The sequence below is a fragment of the Anthonomus grandis genome, chromosome 16, assembly GCF_022605725.1.
Source record: "Anthonomus grandis grandis chromosome 16, icAntGran1.3, whole genome shotgun sequence".
Lineage (NCBI taxonomy): Eukaryota > Metazoa > Arthropoda > Insecta > Coleoptera > Curculionidae > Anthonomus > Anthonomus grandis.
Genome location: NC_065561.1, coordinates 13,299,286 through 13,321,143, shown reverse-complemented (window position 1 = coordinate 13,321,143; position 21,858 = coordinate 13,299,286). Strand labels below are relative to the sequence as shown.

The following is a 21,858-nucleotide window of genomic DNA, read 5'->3' as shown; positions in this document are numbered from 1 at the left end:
GTAGAATGTATAATTTTTTTTAAGTGTTTGTATTGTTAAGTCAAGTCGGTCATGCGCTAGGTGTGTTTTTTTTTAGTCTAAATTTTTGTTTCTTTTTTTGTATATTAAGTTAGTTAAATATTTTCTGTATGTTTTATTTGCTTTTTTAAAAGTAGTGATAATAAAATTGTAATTTTATGTGTACTCGGTTAACTGAGCACTCAACCGAGCATTCGCTGCCCTTCGCCGAGTATAAAATAAAGGCCTAATTTATTTAATGTTCTGGAGCACATTAATTAGAGGCGAAGTTCGTGTAGTTGGAAACTGAGTTAGCACTGCTCATCTTAGATGTTCTCTTAAAAAATAACAATGGACACCTAAGGACATCAGTCTATCGCAAACTAACACACACAGGATAACCTACAACAAAAACATACAAAACGGTACAACTCAAATCATTTTTGTTCAACAACGGTGGGAATCATTAAATCCCTGTATAGGAAGACGCACATAAGAGTATCCATTTAAAGATTTACAGCAGAACGGGTATCTAAGCAAACTAATAAAAAATTAAAAGAAACTATTAAGCTAACAGCAGAGATAATAAGGAAGGAATCACAGCTACTGGAGAATCCTACAGGATTTTTATCGATTCCCTACATCAAGGGAGCATAGGAAAAAATCAGAGCAATTGCCAGAGAATTCAACATCAAGAAAACAATTAATTAAATGTGCGATATGCACTTCATTTATGGGCTGACTAACGGCAGTGCATAAGAAGCCCTGATTATTTATGCTGAACGTTATCCCAATCGCGTTATTTCTCATCACTTCATGCTTACGTGTTTACACCATTACCTAAAAGAAATCAGCAGGCAAATTGAAGAACAAAGTGTTCAAATAAAGGAAGAAAAGCTTCACTAACAGCACTAAAAAATTGTTTAGTTGTTGTACATTAGATATTTTACAGCTTCGAATATTCTTTAAAAAAAAATTTTATACCCCTATCATATTTTCAGACGATTCTCCAAAACTGACTTAGTTAAGTCAGTTAAGAGGTGTATCACGAATTTCTTGAAGTTCGTATTCTAATGAGAGAAGAAATGTTCTTTTTGCATAACAGTGCTACGGCATATTTTAGTTTAGTTGGATATTACATATCCTAATCATTGGAGAGGTCGAGGAGGTATAAAACCTTGGCCCGCACGTTCTCCCGACTTAAATTCGCTAGATTTTTTTTCGTGGGGTCACTATAAATCTTTGGTTTATAGAAATAATGTTGTAATATCAGATATATGAACGATTGAATCAATTTTGCTTAAAGCTTTGCTAAAATATTTAGATATACTTGGACTTAATAGTATAATTGGTAAAATAATATCATGTCCATTTAAGTTATGCCTGAATAATCAAAATTTATATGATTGAATTTAATCCGATATAGCATTCTTTTTTATATGATTTTGTTAAAAAAAATTATAATTGCCATAAAAAAAATTAAACAAGCCTTGGCCTCTAAGTTACGTTTTAAATCGTTTATTATTTTCAATTACGTTTCAATTTTCAAAATATGATTCGAATTAAATAATGATATGGTTGCTCTAGAGTTATATTTTTCCTTACTTTAAGTTTATTAATATTTTGAATCATTCGTTAGGCAAAATAGGCCAATAAATAAAAAGACATAAAATAAAAATTAATCTATTTGTATTCTACCTTATATAAATTATAGGTTTATTGCAAATAATACCAGAATCAAATCAGAATCTCAGGATAAATATTGGAATTCCTATAAATTGAAATTCACAAGATTGGGTGACATTTACATTTTCCATTTATGAATGTATATAATTAGCCTTAATTTTAAAAGTAAATAGCATAAAAATTCATTACTTTTTTATACATATACAAAGCGTTTAACAGCTTACCAATTTATATAATGATCCAATACCCTTTTTGTATCTGCACTGGGGTTAATAAGCCAACGCAATATCTAAATTACAAGGTGCGGCTTATAAGTCAAACATACTTACCTTAATAACGAAGGGTTTTTACCCCCTAAGCCTACATTATAGTAACGCCCTTTAAAAATATCCATCTAGGTGTGGTCCGGCTTTGCAGGTAGTTTTGTAATTTGCCTTATGACCATCAGATCAATCAAACAACCAAAACCGTTACAAGATGAAAGCAAATTGTTTTGCTTATTAATAAATATTTCAGAAAATAATTTGCAAGGCCTGTGAAAACCCCTTTTACTCTCTTTTGTTAGTGACGTAAGATTTAAGGCCCCGGTGAGGTTATGTAAAAGAAGCCGGATTCCCACACATGCAGTTGCTACTTGTCTTGGTGTGGGATCGTTACATTGATTTACAAGCGATTATTATGAAATAGTGCCCCAGTTTTTAATAACATTTTTGTTGTTTATGTAATTTGAATCTAAAAACGTTGGTTGCTGATTTAATGGGATCTGAAATTTAAAACTACAGGGTCTGAAGTAAATCTTAAATAAATATCAACAATTCTCAGACTCATGTGCAGTAATGGTTAAGACACCGGTAAATAAGCATCCAGTAAATCAAAAACCCTTAATAAATAAGCGGAATAATATGCAGAAAGACCGCTGGAGCCTGGTGTAATAAAGATAACGTTAACACTGCGGTTCTTTGTATTACGTCTGTGTCAGCTTAACTTTTATTATTAGACTTCGCTGTTGATTATTTGATTGCTAAAACAATATATGTGTGAGCTCGGGTAATAAATATAGAGAATCAATGAGTCCTGGCGAAGGTTGGAAGATTAATCGTGTGGAATCCAGACTCTTTTATGCTTGTGATTATTTAGATGTTAAGCGAACTTAATCAAAATTAATATTGATGGTATGTATGAATCCTTCAGAATTCGTTAATATAATAGTCTATTAAATGAATTTTGAAATAGGTTTTTTTTTACAGAAATTCGACTTATCATTTATCTCTGTTATTAAATATATCAAATAAGTCGAAGCAAAAATTATAATTCGACACCGTAGAGATTGCACTTTACTTATCTAATTTATTACCATCGGCCTCTCTTAAATTTGAATGGTGTTAATATAAACACAGACAATAGATATTTTTTTTGTCTTAAATGGTTAGTTTATTTAGAACCGGTTTCAATAGAAGATAAAACAATCTGCGTGTTTTATTTCGTACCCGTCCTATTATATTTTAATAATCTCTCTCAACCCTTCTTGGTTTTGTACTAAAGTATCAATTGAGGTAATAAGTAAATTCCACCTTGACTGTTAAATGAAGTCTCCCTCCCATCACATGCCTTACATGTTTTGAATATAAAGATGTTCATGCATGACGTATGAAGAAATTTGATTCCCATTATCATGGAAGAATTGAACATGCTTAGGAAAATTCTTAAATAAAGTTGTCCGTTAGAGTAGTGTAGAATAGTGCAGACATCTACCAATACGTTGTCGATGGTTTTTACAAAAAGAAGTATACGTCTACTCGTGAGATCGAGAAAACATTTGACAGGGTTTGGCATGCATCACTTTATATAAAATACATTTATTAATGAACTTAATTACGTACATTAATAAATCTCCCAAATTACCGAATTGAAGTACGTGAATTTTACTTCATTATAAAGTGGATCATTCAAGATCTTTTCAAGAGGCCGATTAGCTCCGATAAAGAGGCGATAGCTGCAAGCAAGTCACTAGGACGGAAGCAAGTCACCATCAAGTTTGTGGAGAAGGCCAAAGACGATGATGGGTTACAAATAAACCCGATGATTCCACCAATAGTGCGGCTGTCCCAAAGTTCGGATGCTGATAATGGACGTTACTTGCTGGGTAGACTGAGAGACCCATCTATCTTAAAAACCCTGGCATTCCTCCACGACCAACCCTCAAATGTATGTTTTGAAAGGCATACCAACACCAGTTTCAAATTAATGCTGGACTACCAGTTGACTTAGATTCCCTGCGACGTCTTTATAACCGCTTCCACGACGTCTATGGTATTAGTTCGGATGAAATTGAAGAAGACCTCTCTGCTTTTAGATCCTTTTTTTCATCTGAAAGACTTTTACGGCTTCAAAAAGTTAGGGAAAGTCATGCTAACTATTTTTCTAGCGGTTCCCCATTTAGAAATAATTTTTTTTAGATAAACTGACGCGAAAAGAGGATCAAGCACCCTCTGATAAATCGAACAATAGCAAGCTTAGTGTATTTCTATTTAATATTCAGTCCTTAAAGATACAAAACTAATGATCTATTTCTTTTATTGGAAGAGCTAAGTTTTCCAGAAATTGTTGCTATAACTGAACATTGGTGAACATAGATAAACCTGTCTTTATTAAAAATTACATTACAATAGCAAGCTTTAACAGAAGTAATTTATCCCATGGATGTACTATAATCACCGATTTTTCACCAGTGATTAAGTTTGATAACTTATTATCTGAAAAGTTCACCATAAGTTATATGACCTCTATATTGTTTGTGTTTATAGAACACCTGACGCTGATGTACAGACTTTCTGTCTAAAACTAAGCTTGCTAGAATCCATGCCTCTAAAAAGTAAATTAATTTTGTGTGGCGACCTTAATATTGACTACTCCAGTGTGTGTGTTGCTCAAGAATCTCTTCAGTCTATTTTTGATTCAATGGGTTTTTTAATGCATATAAATTCACCAACCAGAATAACTAAAAATAGTTTTAAATCCAGCACCATTGACTATATTGTGTCATCTTTTACTCTGAACTTCGTTGATTGTACTGTTCTCAATTCAGGTTTTTCTGACCATGAAGCTGTTTTAGCCAAATTTACTATTGACACAAGCAAAAATAATTTTCGTAAATTAGGCCATATTTTTGGTAAAAATTTTTTTTTGAAGTTCAAGAATCTATGCCAAACAGCTGACTGGGGTCTTATCTCTGATGATATCGATGGTGAGTTTTCTAGATTTATAGAGACCTTGTCAAGTATTGCAAATAAGTCCTTTCCTTATAGACCCATCAAAATTAAGCATCATAAACCCTGGTCCACTAAAGGCTTACGTGTGTCTGCAAGGAACACGCGCTCTTTATCATACCTGAGAATCTCAACGATTACTTTGTAAACATGGCTAAAAACCTAATGACTACTATAACACCTTCTCATGATCTACTTTCATATGTCTCTAATAAAAACTTACAGAGTTTCTTTTTTACCCCTGTACTAATAACAGAGCTTCAAAGTACAATAAATGAAATAAGAAATAAATTTTCATCTGATACAGATGGTCTTACTCTAAAAATGTTCTCAAATCTGCCTGATCATACCTTAAACCATCTGAGAAACCTAATTAACAAATCATCTCAAAATGGGGTATTTGCTAACTGCCTTAAGACTGCAATAATTATTCTCTTGCATAAAGGTGGAGATAAAGAGCTTCAATTTGGCTTCTTGAGTAATAAATGCACTAATGATGCTATGTTCTCCCTTTTTAACAGTCTTTACTCCAGTATAAACAATCATCATTCAACAGCAACTATTTCTGTGATTTCTCTAAGGCTTTTGATTGTGTAAACCATACTATCTTGATCAACAAATTACAGCACTATGGGTTCAGAGGAACGCCTCTCGAATGGTTTAAGTCCTATCTTAGCTACAGAAGTCAGCTTGTAAAGGTTGATACGGCTATGTCTTCTAGCAGACCAATAGAATGTGGGGTACTTCAAGGTTCTGTTCTGGACCTAATTCTGTTTCTGCTGTTTATTAATGATATGGCGCATCTTAACATTAGCGGCAAAATCTGTCTCTTTGCCGATGATACTAGCTTTACATAGAGCAATCCGGATGTTGCGGCACTTCAACATTAACATCAACATTAAATCGTGGTGCGATTCGAATCTTCTCTGCTTAAACATCTCAAAAACTAAAGTCTTTTCTTATAAAGGTCCAATTATCCAACCCTTTGTACTTAGCAACACCAGCTTGGACGTTGTTGAATCTGCGAAATTTTTGGGACTTATTGTTGACAGCTCTTTGAAGTGGGAATTACATATTGATGTATTATCTAAAAAATTAAAGTCAGCTTGTTTTGCCATAAGATCAGTTTCCAGAGAATTAAATCTTTCGTCATCAAGAATAGTGTATTATGCCCTTTTTGAAGGTCATCTTCGTTACGCCCTTCGATTCTGGGGCACATAGTGTGCGACTCAGTTTTTTAAAATTTTTATTTTTAAAATACAAAAGAGAGCGGTTCGCTATTTACTAGGACTTGATAGTCGAGCTCACTGCCAAGAAATGTTTAAAAGATTTAAAATATTAACTCTTCCATCTTTATTCATTCTTGAATCTATTTGCTTGGTTCGCAAGCATATATCAGAAATTCCTAATAGACCATCTCACAGTTATCCACTTCGAAACGCAGAGCATGATCTTTATGTGCCAATCCCAAGCTCAGAATTAATAAAAAGCTCTATTCTTTATGGAGCTAAAAAATGCACAATCATTTGCCTTTGGAAATTAAATCATTGACATCTTTTTCTCGATTTCGCAATGCTTTGAAATCATATTTACTGGAGAGAGCTTTATATAATCAGTAGATGATTTTTTTTAATATTAATTTTTGAGTATCAGGCACGCACTGGCTAATTATTAAATTTTTTATGATGTAGAATACCAATATTTTGTATTGCTAAATTTCTATAAATTTTTTTATGACTTTTTAAACATTGTATTATTGTTTTTGTTACTCTTTTTACATTTTTTACTTTTTTTATTTTTACTTTCTTGTTACTATTTTTATTTACTTTCCTATTTTCTTACTTTTTACATTTAGTATAAGAAATTTGACCAGGTACATTTATGTCTTTTGTACCCAGTTTTGTATATATTTATTTAGTACTTGTATTTTGATTTATATATTTGTGTGTTTTGCTTTTTATGTGTAGCTTTGTCTACAAAATGTTTTAAATTTTTTGACAATAAAGCATATTGATTGATTGATTTAAGGGCGGTGTCTAGTTATATGGGATAAATAAAATTCAAATATTTCTGTTTTGATTAACTTTTATTATTGTAAGTGAGAAACACTTACAAGGTACCCGCGCGACTTTTCTATATCAACTAAGAAACTCTATTTAAACCTATACTCTATATTTAATAAGCGACTAAAGCATAATAACTATTCATAACGCCTAATCAGCTCCTTTCATAAAAACAACGAAAACAAAATCGACGGTTCTAATCGTTTTTCCAAAAAAAATGAACTGTCAGTCATCATAATGCCTCTGTTTCGTTTTCGATGCATCACCCTGTATATATACTGCACACTGCAAACCCAATTTACTTGCTAAACAGCTATATGTTTTCTGAGAATAATGTTAACTCACATAAATGCTCCATTTATATAATAAATACAAAAAGATGCTGGCAACAAAAGAAAACACGCTTTATAGCCTCTATAAATATAGTTAATAAGAAATATTGGTAAAAGAAATGTTTTAAGACTCTTTAAAATGAAAAAAACAAACGCAGATTTTTATAAAAATCTTATTAATAAATAAAATTATTGGCTTTTTAAACAGATCTAGAGAAATATTAAATAAAACAAATTATAATATATAATCACAAAATTATCTCCTTTTAGGTTAGGATCTTTTTCATTCCACTTTATCTATTTTTTCTCTTTCTTCTTAAATTACAAAGATCTACTTATTGTACAAGTTATATAAGTACACAAGAAGAAGAAGAAGAAGAAGAAGAAGAAGACATTATGGTAACCGTGCAGATCTTAAGAGCAAGAAAGTGAATTTTTTACTAAAACTACTAGGAAATTTTACTTATTTACCAATGGTCTTAAAACTTAACACTGGACCAAAACAGCTTCAAAATAGCTCCACAGAGGATAGACAAAATGGCAATGTTCCAACACAGCTTAGCAACTGTTTACGAAAAATAGCATATAGAGTAAATAAAACCAAAAACTGTATTGGAGAGTTTAGTATTAAGAATTAAATAGTAGTTAGTATATTATATAGAGTAGCTTTACTGGAAAATAAAGAGTGTTTTAATAAGATCGCAAGATTTCAGTGTTGAATAAGTTCATGGTTGTCTGAAGTATTTAAATATTTGTTGATTTAGAAAATAAACATTTGGGAATTCTGTATGAAATAAAATATTGACCCTTTTGACGCAATTTTTAATAACGTTATTGTGTCGTAACATATGGTGGTATTTAATTAATACAGCGTCTAATTTTGGCTTTCAATGCTTCGATGGTTGCAAGCACAGAACACAAATATATAGAGAAGTGGTGGTTGCATACAAACTGATAGAAATTCTTCTGAAAAATCAGCTAGTTATTTACTAACTTAACAGTTTTGACAGTACCAATCAAAATGATAGAAAGGCGTGGCCAAATTAAAGCGGGAAATTAAATTTCATTTAATCTGACAATCTTATCATTTAATCGTAATATCTAAAGCAAACGCCTAATCAAAAAGGTTACTCATAGAGAAAAGGGCCTTTTTGATTAGGTGTTAGCATCAGATATTGATTTGAATAAAAATAAAACTTTTCAGCTTTATTTTACATATCTAAATGAGTTAATTTACTACAATAATCTATTAACAATAGTGTACGACATATCACCAATTGGACAAATGGAAATAAAACAATGTTTTTCTTTAATACATTTATTATTTAATTTTCCTGAAAAAAAATACTTAAAATGATATACATAATATACAATAATTTATTATAACATACATTATATAAATTAGAATTAATCTAAAAATGTTTAAAACATTTTTGTGCTATTTTCTTATCATACATCTAAAGGCATTCCCATTAAGTTAATAATATCCTCATTTTATTTACACATAGATTCAATAGATAGATTCAATTATTCTTATTTAATATGTACTTGTATTTGTTTCCTAAAAAAAATTAAACACATTTCAAAATGATTTAAATTATAATTTAAATATTAATTTCTAGAATTAATTAAAAATTCTATAGCAGATTATTATCTAAAGAAACAATATATCCATCCACAAAACAAAATAAACTCTTTGAAAATGAAAACAACTTTTTGCAGACAACAACATATCTTGGAACAATAAATTTAAAATATACATACTCTTACATCAAGGAAATTGTCAGGATAATTTGAAATCAATTTTTAATGGTTGAATAGAAAATGAGAGGCGAGACATTTTGTAATATGTATTTATAATAATCAAAAATTAAATACTTGAAAAGTGAAACTTCTTCATTGAAATCAACTGAATTCGATTTTATTAAAGACTAGACAGAAACCTGGAATGGCTTGACCCAAATCAATTAAAACATTACTCCCAACATTGAAAGGGAACTTTTTAGAAAAAAAGTCATGAAATTAAAATAACATCCTTAAAACAAATAGCAAACTCAACCCACGCTTGCATTCGTTTAAATGAAAAACAAACTCAGATGGTATGACAATGACAAATGATGTTTTATCAGTCAACTGTCTGTCAGCCCCCTGTCAATTTTGCCAAGCAAGATGGCCGACATACGATTCCGATTTTCACCATGCAAGATTCATACATGTGGTTGCAAGCTTATTGGCATAAACGTGTGATTTTAAATAACCTCACAGCCAGAAGTATAAAGGCATTACATCGCAAGAACGTGGAGGCCAATTCTGGTGACTAAATTGAGAAATGACACGATCAGAAGCAAACTCCTTTAAGATCGTTAATATCGGCGGCATAAAATGTAGCACCATCCTGCTAAACAATTTCATCAAGTTCAATAGTTTTGAAATGAGACTTAATAAATTGTGTTTTCATAGCACTATAACGTTCGCCGTTGACCGTTATTGCATTACCTTCTTCGTATTCGACGAAAAACAGTCCAATTATTCCTCCAGACCATATTGCACACCATAAAGTGACACGTTATGGATGGGTTGCTTTCTAATGAATCATTCGCGGATTTTCTAAGCCCCAAATGTAAAAGTTTTGTTTGTTAACAAAAATATCGAGGTAAAAATGGACCTCATCACTGAAAATGATTTTGTTTGCAAAATCAGCATTTTGCTCAAGTATTCAATTGGTGAATTCTCTTCGCTGTTCATGGTCTGCTGGCAGAAGTTGTTAAGTCAGTTGGATTGTGTAGGCATGCAGCTGTAAATTTTTAATGACAATTTACTGAAAAGTGTCTGTTGAAATGTCCAATTTTTATGCCCGATGACCAATTGACCTCTTTAGCCTTTTTGTCACACTCTCGCAAACTGCCATGATGTTTAGTTCTGAATGACCTCTATGAGTTCAAATCGTGTTTCACATCACCAAGCAAACCAGTACTTTTGAAATGTTTTATTTATTCGTTTTAGAGTAGTTGAATTATTAGGTACATTATTTTGACCGAAAATTGGACACCAATTAAACTTTTACCATTTTGATGATAATTTTTGACAATCAGGACCTGTTATTCTACCGTGTAATGCTACATGTTCCTGTCGACTTTCGATCTGCCACGTCATTATCATGTGACATTATGACTGTCCAGCATCGCGGGCAATTCAAATCTTGCGTTCTTATTGAAACACCCTTTATCCAAACTAGAAAACTTGAGGAGTATACGATTGATTTAAGAGCAACATCGACCAAATGGCCAAATCAATTAAAAATTGGAGGAAAGGTAAAGAAGCAAAAAGTATTTTAATATGGTAAAATGAGCATGGCATGAAAACGAAATATCTGTATAAATTAATAACCACCCATTAAACGTCAAACCATGCAAAAAGGGTAAATATTCCAAAGTAGATAAATTTAAAGCGAATCCATTTGACAACCAATTGATAAGTACATACAAAATTTTGGTTAGCCAATATTCAAATCACTGCACAAATCAAATAAGCCCATTTACCCATGTCTCCCTAAAACTACATATACACACAAAATGCAGCTTCCTAGTGGAAGTGCTACCGATGCCACCTTTTATTATGTTTGTTTCCACGCTTCTAAATTCCGTCACAGCGGCTGGCGTTCTTCCGGTAACCCCCGTGTGATTTAACATATGTGGGAGAGTTACTTCCCCCATCTCTATCACTCTATACTGAAATAATTTTATCATTTAGTATATCGGATATGGTACTGCTATCGTATCGTATTCGCTCATCCGCAAGGTCGTTTCCGTTTTATGAATCGGAAATTGAGGATTTAGTAGGGGGTTTCGGGTTATACAGGGGACAGTAATTACTGTGAAATTTCCTGAGGTTTATGTGGTTTATGGGAAAGGTTTGTAATTGTTGAGAAGTTAAATGGTTGTGGTTAGTTATATGAATTATTTTGTACGAAAAAGGTAATTAAGCAAAATTACATCAACATTTGAAAACAACCTGGATATAATAGAATTATAACCAATTAAAAAAATGCATGATAATCGTTTCAAAGGTGTATTGAAAATGTCAAAGTACTGAAAATGTCAAAAGCTGATCTGCATTCCTAAAAATGGCCAAAAAGAGAAAATTGGTACGACAATTTTCAGGACATTTTGAAATAGTTGTGCGTTCAGAATTCAAAAAGTTTGATATTTTACCAAAAAAATATTTTGCTGGGTTTAAATTTTTGTATAATAAATTTTAATTTAAGTTAATTTTTTATTTAATTCGTGTTAAATTAAAACCTTTTTAATTGAAAACAGTTTTTTAATTTACAGAACAATTACCATGCACAATTGGCTCTTTAAAAATGTATTAAGCTGTATTATCTGACAAAACTACATTTAATTTAAATTCTCAGATTGTGTTTACGTCATTTAAAAATATTATTGGGATCCAAAATAGAATATCGCAAGGATCCATAAACAATTTTTGGAAATTCACCAGGTAAACTGTGAATCATACTCCAATTTCTAACGATAAAGACAATATTTTGTTATTCGACTTTATTTTATATTATTACATTATTAGTTTACAACAGCTTATATTTATGATTTAATTAGAGTATATAGCATTAATATATATTATAATTTATTTATATAAATAATTGTGGATAGAAAAAGTTCTTTTTTTAACAAAAGGCAAGCCAAACTAGTAAAAAGTCAAATTGTGGAATATTTAAATCATAATTATTAATTTCAAATATACGACTTTGATTTTCGCTGATATACTTAGATTACTTGTTAGCAATGAATCTACTATATTGATTTTCAAAATTAGTTTGCTATCGTAATATTAAGTGATAATAAAAGAAATAATGCAGATGATACACGGATATATTTTTCTTTTATAAATGCATAACTTAAATGCATATCGGTCCCCTTTTCATAGAATAAAACATTAATCTATATTTTTGTTACTTTTCAGTCTTTTAGGTTTTCGTGATTATTTCCGACCGTACCTTCTCTCTTTTGGTAGCAAGTTAATCAATTTTAATTTTCACAAAGTATTTGATTGCATGATATTGTGATGATTTTCAGATATCATGTTCAAGCAGTTTTGTTTGAAATAAGAATGTTTATTAGAAATTGGACTTTTGATTCAATCTCATAATCTCTATCAATAATTGATAGTGAATTTCGTAAATATTTATTAAATTATATTAAAACTATAACTACTATAGTGCCTAAATATAAAGCATCCTAATATTCTTTTTATTTTTTTCAGGTAGGCAAGCAAAATTTTGCGAAAGTTAGATACTTTCTCCTGGTAACATTGGTAAGTATTTATTATACATAGATATCGACTGAAAGCTTATTCTAGAAAAACTTTAGAATATATATAGATTTAGTAACAGTCAACATGTATGCATCTTAAAAAAAGTAAAGAAAGTCAATACGTATGCAACAAGTAAAACAATGATATTTTAATTAAGCATTGATTTCATATAATAGTACTACTTTACGAAAGTGTTTTAATGAAGATTCTTAGCAGTCAAGACTACGGTTCAGCATCCTGTTGGCTGATTGGCATCCTCAAAGATAGCGAAGAAGGAAGAAATGTCAAACCTTCTGAATCACGCAATCCTCCCGACTAAATTGTTCATCCAATAATATTCTTCTGGAGTATTTTCTCTTTACATAGGAGGTGCACTAACCCAAGACAAGCAGAAGAGGAAAATAAAAAAACTAATTTCTCCAAACCTCTTTAGAAGCTTTTTAACACAAATTGAACATTGTGAACTGGATGAAAGTTCAGAGGTTGGATTGTTGCCCCATCTCCTGTGTCTATTTCTCTGAAATGGTAGACTATTTTACTCACTTCTTTATTTATTATCAGTTTTATTTATCATGATATATAATGTTTATGACAGTCTTTAAATTGCAAATACCGTAAACAAAAATATCGCTGAACAAGAAAAAAAAATATTGAAAGTATTTGGTAGCCAGCAAAAAATTTAAAATAAAAAAGAGGATACGATAAAAAAAATAAGAAGAGCAAAACATATTTTTAATTATATAATAATAATAATATAACTTTGACAGTAGGAACACCCTGGATATTTCATTAAATATTATTCAATAATAATTTAATTAATTTAAATTTCAATATATATGAAAATATATAAATTCCCCAAGAAAAGCACAAGAATGTAAGGATGCGTGTTTCTGCTTCAACGACAACTTCAAGGCAAAACCATAGAAAAGTGAACAAATATGTCATCAATTTGTGGGGTCAGGTCTAATACTCTAGGCTTCTTATAACCTTATTTTTAAACATAATGGGGTCAAAATATTAATTTTTTATTTTAAAAAAATAAAAATTGTTCAGTATTTAAATAAATTGTTTTTCTGCATTAATTTTAATTTCTTATTATGTATAGATAAATTTATATTTATTTCCAATAGTTCTTATCATATATTACTAACATTTGCTAGATAATTCACATTCTTTATTATCCCTTCAAGCGTTTTTATTCTTAAATTCATATTTGTTATATGTATTAATTTATTTTGTAGGATAATTAATTTGTGAGGTGAGACCTTTGAAACTTTTGGTAGTCTATGAACAAGACCTTCTACTAACTCAAATAATTTAAATGTAAATACAACAGTCTTATATTTTTTTAAAGTGTATAATATGTATTTGTATATCCAATGATTAAATGGCTAATTAACTAATTCTTTGGCTCTCTTCTCCTAATGTTAATAGCAATAGTAAAGTAATAAAGAAGAGAAGTTCTTCGGGATATTTACCAAGTAAAAATACCAGAAAACTTATTATAGGTAGCATTTTTTATTATTTGATAGGGTATGAATTAAAATACCCTACGCACAAAAATATTAAACTGATTTATTTACACCCTTATACTACTAAACACGATCACTTACCATTACTAGAAATATATATTTTCTACTATTTATATCCGATTAAAATATCATTCCAATATTCCGAAATGAACGTCAACTGAACTGTCAACTGCCTCCCAGCAGTGACGCGACTCCTTAATCGACTGACCATGATTCCGGAAGATTCGCTGACATTCTACGCATTTCGTTGTCAATATCGTTACACTGCCTCCTCCTTAAGCTCATTTCACGGATTTCTTGTACTGCACACCAGAACTCGCACGCCTGTAGATCTAAAGACCATTTCTAACATGCTGCGAATCATTTTTCAGTCCAGTTTATTGAGTCCACATGCGAGTTTGGGAATTGCCAGGCTTATTAGATCCTCGGCAAGCAACTCTTTTTTTAGAGAAAAGAAAGCGTCTTAAACAAGTGGCAACAAGGAAAACCAGGTAGAATATCTTTATACCAGTCTCTTCATTTATTAACTTGAGTGTTAACCTGAATCTGAGGTTAGACCGTTGCAGCTCTCGAATTTTTCCGAACTTAGGGAGGAATAGATAAGAAACCTTTAGGTATTCCTTCAGACATTTGTAAATCCTTAGCTACATAATGTGCCAGAGCATACTTAGCGAAAGCAGTACACAGGTGTTACTGCACTTTACAGGTTACTCCGTACCGACTCTTTTAGCCATCAATTCATCGAATGTCAAATCCGACTTTGGTTTGATTTACCACAGCTCAGCGTCTTTGTGGTTTCCATAATAATGAGCCAATCGGTTAAAGTAAATGAAGAAATGTGTGTTCTAGAAAGAACATCGTTGATCTTTTATAGTCATATAGCCAAACCAAGTCACAGTTTTTGTACCTCTGGTCTTTGGCATTGATATCTTATGTGTTCTTCATCCGATCGCTGGTATCTTGAATGGAAATGCGCACTTGACTATGAATGACAGCCATTCTTCTACGACGTAGTTATGCCTGGCAAAATCGATGAGATCAAGTTCTCTTCCCACCACTATGCTTTCATGGATGATCGATCTATAATAAGCCAGTAGGTACAAATGAAGAAACCTATCTCAGTCTCTTTGGTGGCTAATTATTCGCTCCATCATGCCATCAGACTATAGGTGTAATGCAGTAGTCCTCGTTTTATTGATTCCAAGAGTCTTACAGATGTTCTAGAACAAGCAGGATTCAAAGTTTCGTCGTTGGTCTGAATGTAGCTCCAAAAGTACATCAAATCGGCAGATCTGGTGTACCTTTCTCAGAATGAGCAAACACCAGTCCGAGAATAGCATTGTGGGGATAGCGAACTTGCCATACAGAATTTGGCCCACACAGCACAGGCAAGATATCTCTCCTCCCTCCAGTCTTCTTGAGTATGATATTTGCTCGTTACGTGTTTTCACTTATCGACTTCTTCAGGGTAAAACCACCAAGAAAGCAAAAAAAAATAGGAAAAATTAATAATTTAAGTTGTTCTATGCCTTTTGACTGATTATTACTTTTTTTAAATAGATAAAAAATATTTGGCAATTATGTGGAGGTGTCTTTTTTAAGATATTTTCTATTGACAAGTGACACAATATTATGAATTAAAATTAAGTTTATTATCTGTCAAAGTTGCTCTAGGTCAATGGGTGTCTGCAATTGCAAATTCACTCAATAGTCATCCTCGTCTTCAGACAAAAACTCGACCATCATATAAAGAGAACACAAACACTTACTGTTCTGTCAACATTTGGAATTTTAAACGGAACCTCGGTCTCCTTGCAGTATCTGAGCTTACATCAATTGACACAATGTTACATTTCAATAGTTAGATATACAGAAATAGGATTTCTCTTTTTTTGACGACTAGCTACTGTCACCTTAAATATTAAGGGCTTCCCCAGACGCTCCACTCTCTCTAAACACTAAGCATTTCAACAAATTAGACAGAGGATATATTTCTATCATAACCACATGTTTATTTGTGTCAATCGAGCCCCAGGTAAGACCCTTAGTCTTACCAGCCAGCACCTGAGGAATTGCGCATTCGTTCCTAATTAAATAGTGGCTTTCACGCCTAAAGTGCGCAATATAAAATAGATCTGTTTAAACTTATTTGTAATGGCTATGCTTCTAAAGATCAACAATTTCTTTCATATTTACCACTATTAAATTCAGCACCCTTATGCCACCAGTAAGTAACACCTCTTTCACACACACTTCTTTCAAACGTTACTTTCTGACTGGTCACTCATTAACCTTTTTTTGTGTATCCTCTGAACCAATTATTAGAAAGCTTTAGCCATATATAAATACAGGCTGTAAATAAATAAATGCGAAAAAATTCAAGGGCAGATTCTTGGGTAAATTTTAAGACAAAAATTTATATAACGTATGTCTTAAAAGGTGTAACTTTTCGAGACACCGGGTGGTAAAGATTGAAGAAAAATATGTTTTTTTTATAATACCTGTAAAAGCCCTGTAGATATTTTTATAATATTTGGTAATTCTCATTTATTTCTGAGCAAATTTGATTTCTTGGCTTTCTTTTGTTCGAGGTTGCGTATTCCATTAAAAAAATAAAATCCATCTACCTAAATGTATTACGTGTTTATTATTAATGTTTAGATGTAATTCTAATTTTTGTTTTAAACCAAATGAAAGAAATTAATGAATTTTAAAAAATTTTGAAAATAACCACCCTCTGCCATTATGCAAGAGTCTATACGTCGCCGCATTTGTCGACGACTTCGATAAAAAATTCCGGGAGAATTACGGCATATGAAACAATTATTCGATTTCATCAATATCCAGTATCGGAATCATGTACACCAAAGTTTTTAAATGACCCCATGTGGTAAAATCTAGTGGATTCAAATCTGGTGACCGACGTGCCCAAAACTGAGGACCGCCTCGGCCTATCCAACGATTTGGATATGTTTCGTTTAAATAACGACGTGCTAATAAACTAAAATGGGCAGCAACCCCATTGTGCATAAACCACAGTACTCTTTCAACATCTAGGGGTACCGCATCAAATCCCAATAAGGTAATCTCCAATGATTCCAATTCATACATTCAAAGAAAATTGTTGTTGGTGATGAGCTTCAACTATGGCATGGGAATTTTTATCATGCCCAAATGTGGTTATTAGGGTAGTTAATGATTGCCTCTCTGGAAAAATTTACGTCGTCGTCGGTAAACAGAATCTGCCTTAAAAACTGAGGGTTTTGCTCGATGACTTCTAACATCTAACGAGAAAATTCAAGACGCTTAGGAAAATTTCGTAGTAAAGCCTGGACTCGTTGTACGTGATATGGATATAATAACTAATCCTTTAAAATAGTCCATACCGTCATATGATTGACATGTAGCTGCAGATCAATTTTTCTAGTACTGGTGTCGAGTTGTTCATCAATTAAATTAAGTATTGCTTCCTTCAATTCCGGTGTTCTAATATCGCGTTGGCGACCAAAATCATGCTTTCTTGGTTGAAAAGTTTTTGAAGAAGGCATGCAAATAATGTATGATTAGGTGCCATTCATTAGGGTACATTTTAGCATATTATATTCTAGATGCTTGCAATGACTTTCCGTTGGCAAGACCATAAACCAAATGCATATCGGTCATTTGTGCATTTGAATAATTTCAGAGGCAAGAACCGACAATCAGCCGTAGCCATTTAATAGGATAATACATTATTTAAAAGGTTAAGTAAAAAACAAAAAAGGTTAAGTAAATAGTGATGTACTATATTATTCATCAAAAATATTTACTTTAAACCTTGCATGAACGTCACTGATACAAAAAAAAAATAGTGAGCCTCAGAAAATGCATTTTGATGCACAGAAAATGCATACCAAATATTACTAAAATATCTACAGGTGTTTTACGGGTCTTGTAAAAAAAACATATTTTTTTTTTAGTTTTTACCACCCGGTATCTTAAGTTAGGACTTTTAGGATATACGTTCATATAAAGGTTTTTTCTTAAAATTTATCCAAGAATCCAAAAAAACAGGCATCTATTTATTAACACCCTGTATATAAAGTTTTTTATTAATTATAAAATCTGTTGACAGAAAAACATTAAAAGAGTTTGGTTTTACATGTATTTACATGTATATTACAGTTAAAAATATAAAGAAAAGAACAATATATTAAAATAGGTTGTACAATAGGCTGAAAAAAAGAATTTTTTAATATTGCTGTTGATTTTAATAGTCTCTAATTTCATGAAATGCACCGAATCAAATAAACATTTATAAATATTTAAGCAAATTAAGACCGCTTCTAGTTAATTTGTGGCGTCCTCTTTTTACCTTGCCTGAAGCAATGGAAGTCGTTCTCCATCCTTCGCCCGCTCTCATATTTTTCACGTCAAATTCCATAACTTCTTTCTTACATAATATTCTTATTTAACTGTTTTCATTAATTTATGCTAGATTAAACGCTTTTAACAGGTTGTGGTTCCAAGCTCGAGGTGTAATTTTGCCTGACCGGCAGGAAATTATTACTTATGATACAAGATATATTGTGGTGCATTTATTAAAATTCATAAGAAACTGGGACAAAGTTAACCGGTGTTTGAGATTAATTGAAAGAATGCCATTTATTTGCTAATTTTCGTGCCCACTGGCTCCTTTCCGGCGTAAACTTAAGAATGAGATGCCAATAATAGTATTTAATAGTTTCATTTGGAGTGATTTGCCAATGCATTTTCATCATCTTAATGTGCAAGTCATTTTTATTTGCTTGGTCTAGCACGCGTACTTAATATAATTTAAAGCCGGCTTCTTTGGTCTCCTTTTCGCGATTGCGATCGCATGACGGCCAAGAAAGAATACCGTGTTTGCATGGAATTAATTTACTAGACACAACTTTATTAAGACTCTCTGTTTTACCATCAAATTTGCGGATCTTGAACTTTTGAAGTCGAATTCTTTCGCGAACGTTTATAAACTTGATATGCCAGGAATGTCTGGATTAATATTTCATTTGCGGCGTCATCAATCGACTATGTCACGCATCACCGTTTCTTATTTTGATGCATGCAGACCAAAATAATAATACTTTCATCGATTCATGAAACGCATCGAGGGAAGACAGGAAACAGGATGCATTTCATAGCGACCAGTTAAGGCGACAACAGTCGCTTTTTTCTATAATTAAAATTAAATTAATTTATTGGCTCTGATGGGCAGGAAGTTCAAGTGGTGCTGGTAGGCTTTGATTTGCTCTTTTAATTAAATCTGTGATAGATTAACTGGAATTCTAGATGTCTGGTTAGGTTTTATAGTCGAAAACGAATATCGGAAAAAATAATACCGCTATGCGGTTTTATCGGTAATTTCACCTGTTTGGTGCTGTAATGGATTTTTGTGACTAAAAAGACATATGATATACTAACCTAATTTATAATTTGCTATAGATTCAGATCGCTGAATTCGATTTGTTTTATACATTCATAAAACAGTTTTTAATTTTTATCTGTTGGGCGCCAAAAATTAGGAAATTTATGACAAAGCAAGCAAGTACCTACACAAAATCTGAAACATTTAAATCACGAAGACTGAATTAAAACACTTTTCCAAATTCTTTTTATGAGAATATTACTTTTGTTTATGTCAAGCTTTATATTTAACGATATTCTTAAGACAAGTTTTATTTTTAACATATTTTAAGAGTTCTTAATACTTCGAACATATATTATCCTCATCTAAATCAAACTTTAACAACTCTATTGGAACCTGAAAAAAAAAAACAAAAGTTTGTAAGAAAAGTGCAGAGTAATATACTTTTTCTTTCCTCCTCAATTTTTTCTGTTAGGAACCTTGCATTCCCTTGACAAATTGGTGCAGGTACCTAGAAAACAATGAAAAGTGCCCCAAATGCCTGGAATAAGTTTAAAAATAACCTCTAAAAGTTGGAAGATGTAACAAAATAATTATTCAAATAGTTAGTTAATTTTTACCCAAAAATGTCCGGAATAAAATAAAAAATTACAAAAAAAAGCGATAACGATAAGCAAAATTATATAGGGGTCTAAAAACATACAAACCTTATCAGAAATGCCTGATGTATACCTAATTTCTATGCCAAAATGTCATAAACTCCAAAATGCTTAAAAAAATAATTAATTTTGTCCAGGCAGTTCAGGGCTGAATTTAATTAACTCTTTTTGCCAATAACATTATCTTTTTTCAGGCAGAGTAAGAAGAGCCAAAAAATTTTTTTTTTAAATATTTACATAAAATATTATTTTAATTAACTTAATTTTTTAGTCAATAAAAAAAATCTTTAAAAAGCCTGGAAAACATGTATTTAAACTGCTCAAAATAAGCAACAAAAAAGTGATTCAAGTATCTAGAAAATATTAAAAAATGCCCCAGATTCCTAGAAAAAAAGTCAAAAATTACTGCTAAAAAGGTTGTGAAAAATAATTTGATAATTTTCATCTCAAGATGCCTGAAGAAAATAAAAAGTTAACATTAAAAAGTGCCTAGAAAACATAAAAATCATTTAGAAGGCCTGGCAAAAGATGAAAAACCAGGACTAGCTAGGAAAACACATAAAAGTACCGAAAACGTCTGAAATCAAATTAAACATGCCGGAAAAAAAATTAATTTCTTCTAGGCAGTTGAACATCGAATTTTGTTAGTTGATCTTAGTTCATTAGATTTTTTTATTGTAGAATTGTTTAGGGCAAATGAAGATCAGTTTAGAAATAGTTTATAGTAAAGGAGTTAAATCATAATTTTGAAAATATTCGCTTTAAGTTACTCTTTTAATTGAATTTGTGATAGATTAACTGGAATTCTAGATGTCTGGTTAGGTCTTATAGTCGAAAAAGAATATCGGAAAAAATAATACCGCTATGCATTTTTATCGGTAATTTCACCTGTTTGGTGTTGTAAGGGAGTTTTTTTATTGTAAAAACATGTGATATATAAGCTAATTTATAAATTGCCATAGATTCAGATCGCTGAACTCGTTTCATTTCATACACATTTATAGAACAGTTCGAATGTATTCGTTTCTATCTGTTGGGCATCAAAAATTAAAAAATTAATGACGGTCAAAGCAAACAAGTTGTACGTACACAAAATCTGAAACATTCAAATCACGACGACTGAATTAGAACACTTTTCCAAATTCTTTATATAAAAATATTACAATTGTTTATGTCAAGCCTTATATTTAATATATTTTAAGATTTCTTAATAATTATCCTCATCCAAATACATATTTGACCAAAAAAAGTAAAAGTTTGTAAGAAAAGTACAGAGTATTATGTTTCTATTATTAATTGCCATGAATTCAGATCCCAAAACTCGATTCATTTTAGACACATTCATAGAAAAGTTCGAATTTATTCGTTTTTGTCTGTTGGGCACCAAAAGTTAAGAAATTAGTAACAGTCAAAGCAAGCAAGTACCTACACAAAATCTGAAATTTAAATTAAAGGAATTTAATTAAAACACTTCCAAATTCATCAAAATATTGTTTTTGTTTATGTCAAGCTTTATATGTAAATATATTTTTAAGATAAACCTTATATTTAACATATTTTAAGATTTCTTAATACATTGAACACATATTATCCTCGTCTAAACACA

The 21,858-nt window shown here is 31.3% G+C and overlaps 1 protein-coding gene across 3 annotated transcripts in view; it reads left to right on the top strand.

Moving 5' to 3' along the window:
• LOC126745843 (uncharacterized) overlaps nucleotides 1-21,858 on the top strand; it is a 119,593-nt gene that overhangs the window by 16,966 nt on the left and 80,769 nt on the right. The window contains exons 1-2 of one of the 3 annotated variants that reach the window (XM_050453866.1): nucleotides 2,758-2,855; nucleotides 12,625-12,675. The exons of 1 other annotated variant lie outside the window; for it this stretch is intronic. In XM_050453866.1, coding sequence (XP_050309823.1) covers nucleotides 2,853-2,855; nucleotides 12,625-12,675 — 54 coding nt within the window. In that variant the 5' untranslated portion in view covers nucleotides 2,758-2,852. Of the gene's footprint in view, nucleotides 1-2,757; nucleotides 2,856-10,587; nucleotides 10,656-12,624; nucleotides 12,676-21,858 lie in introns of those variants that run through there. One more of the 3 variants, XM_050453865.1, reaches the window with a different exon arrangement.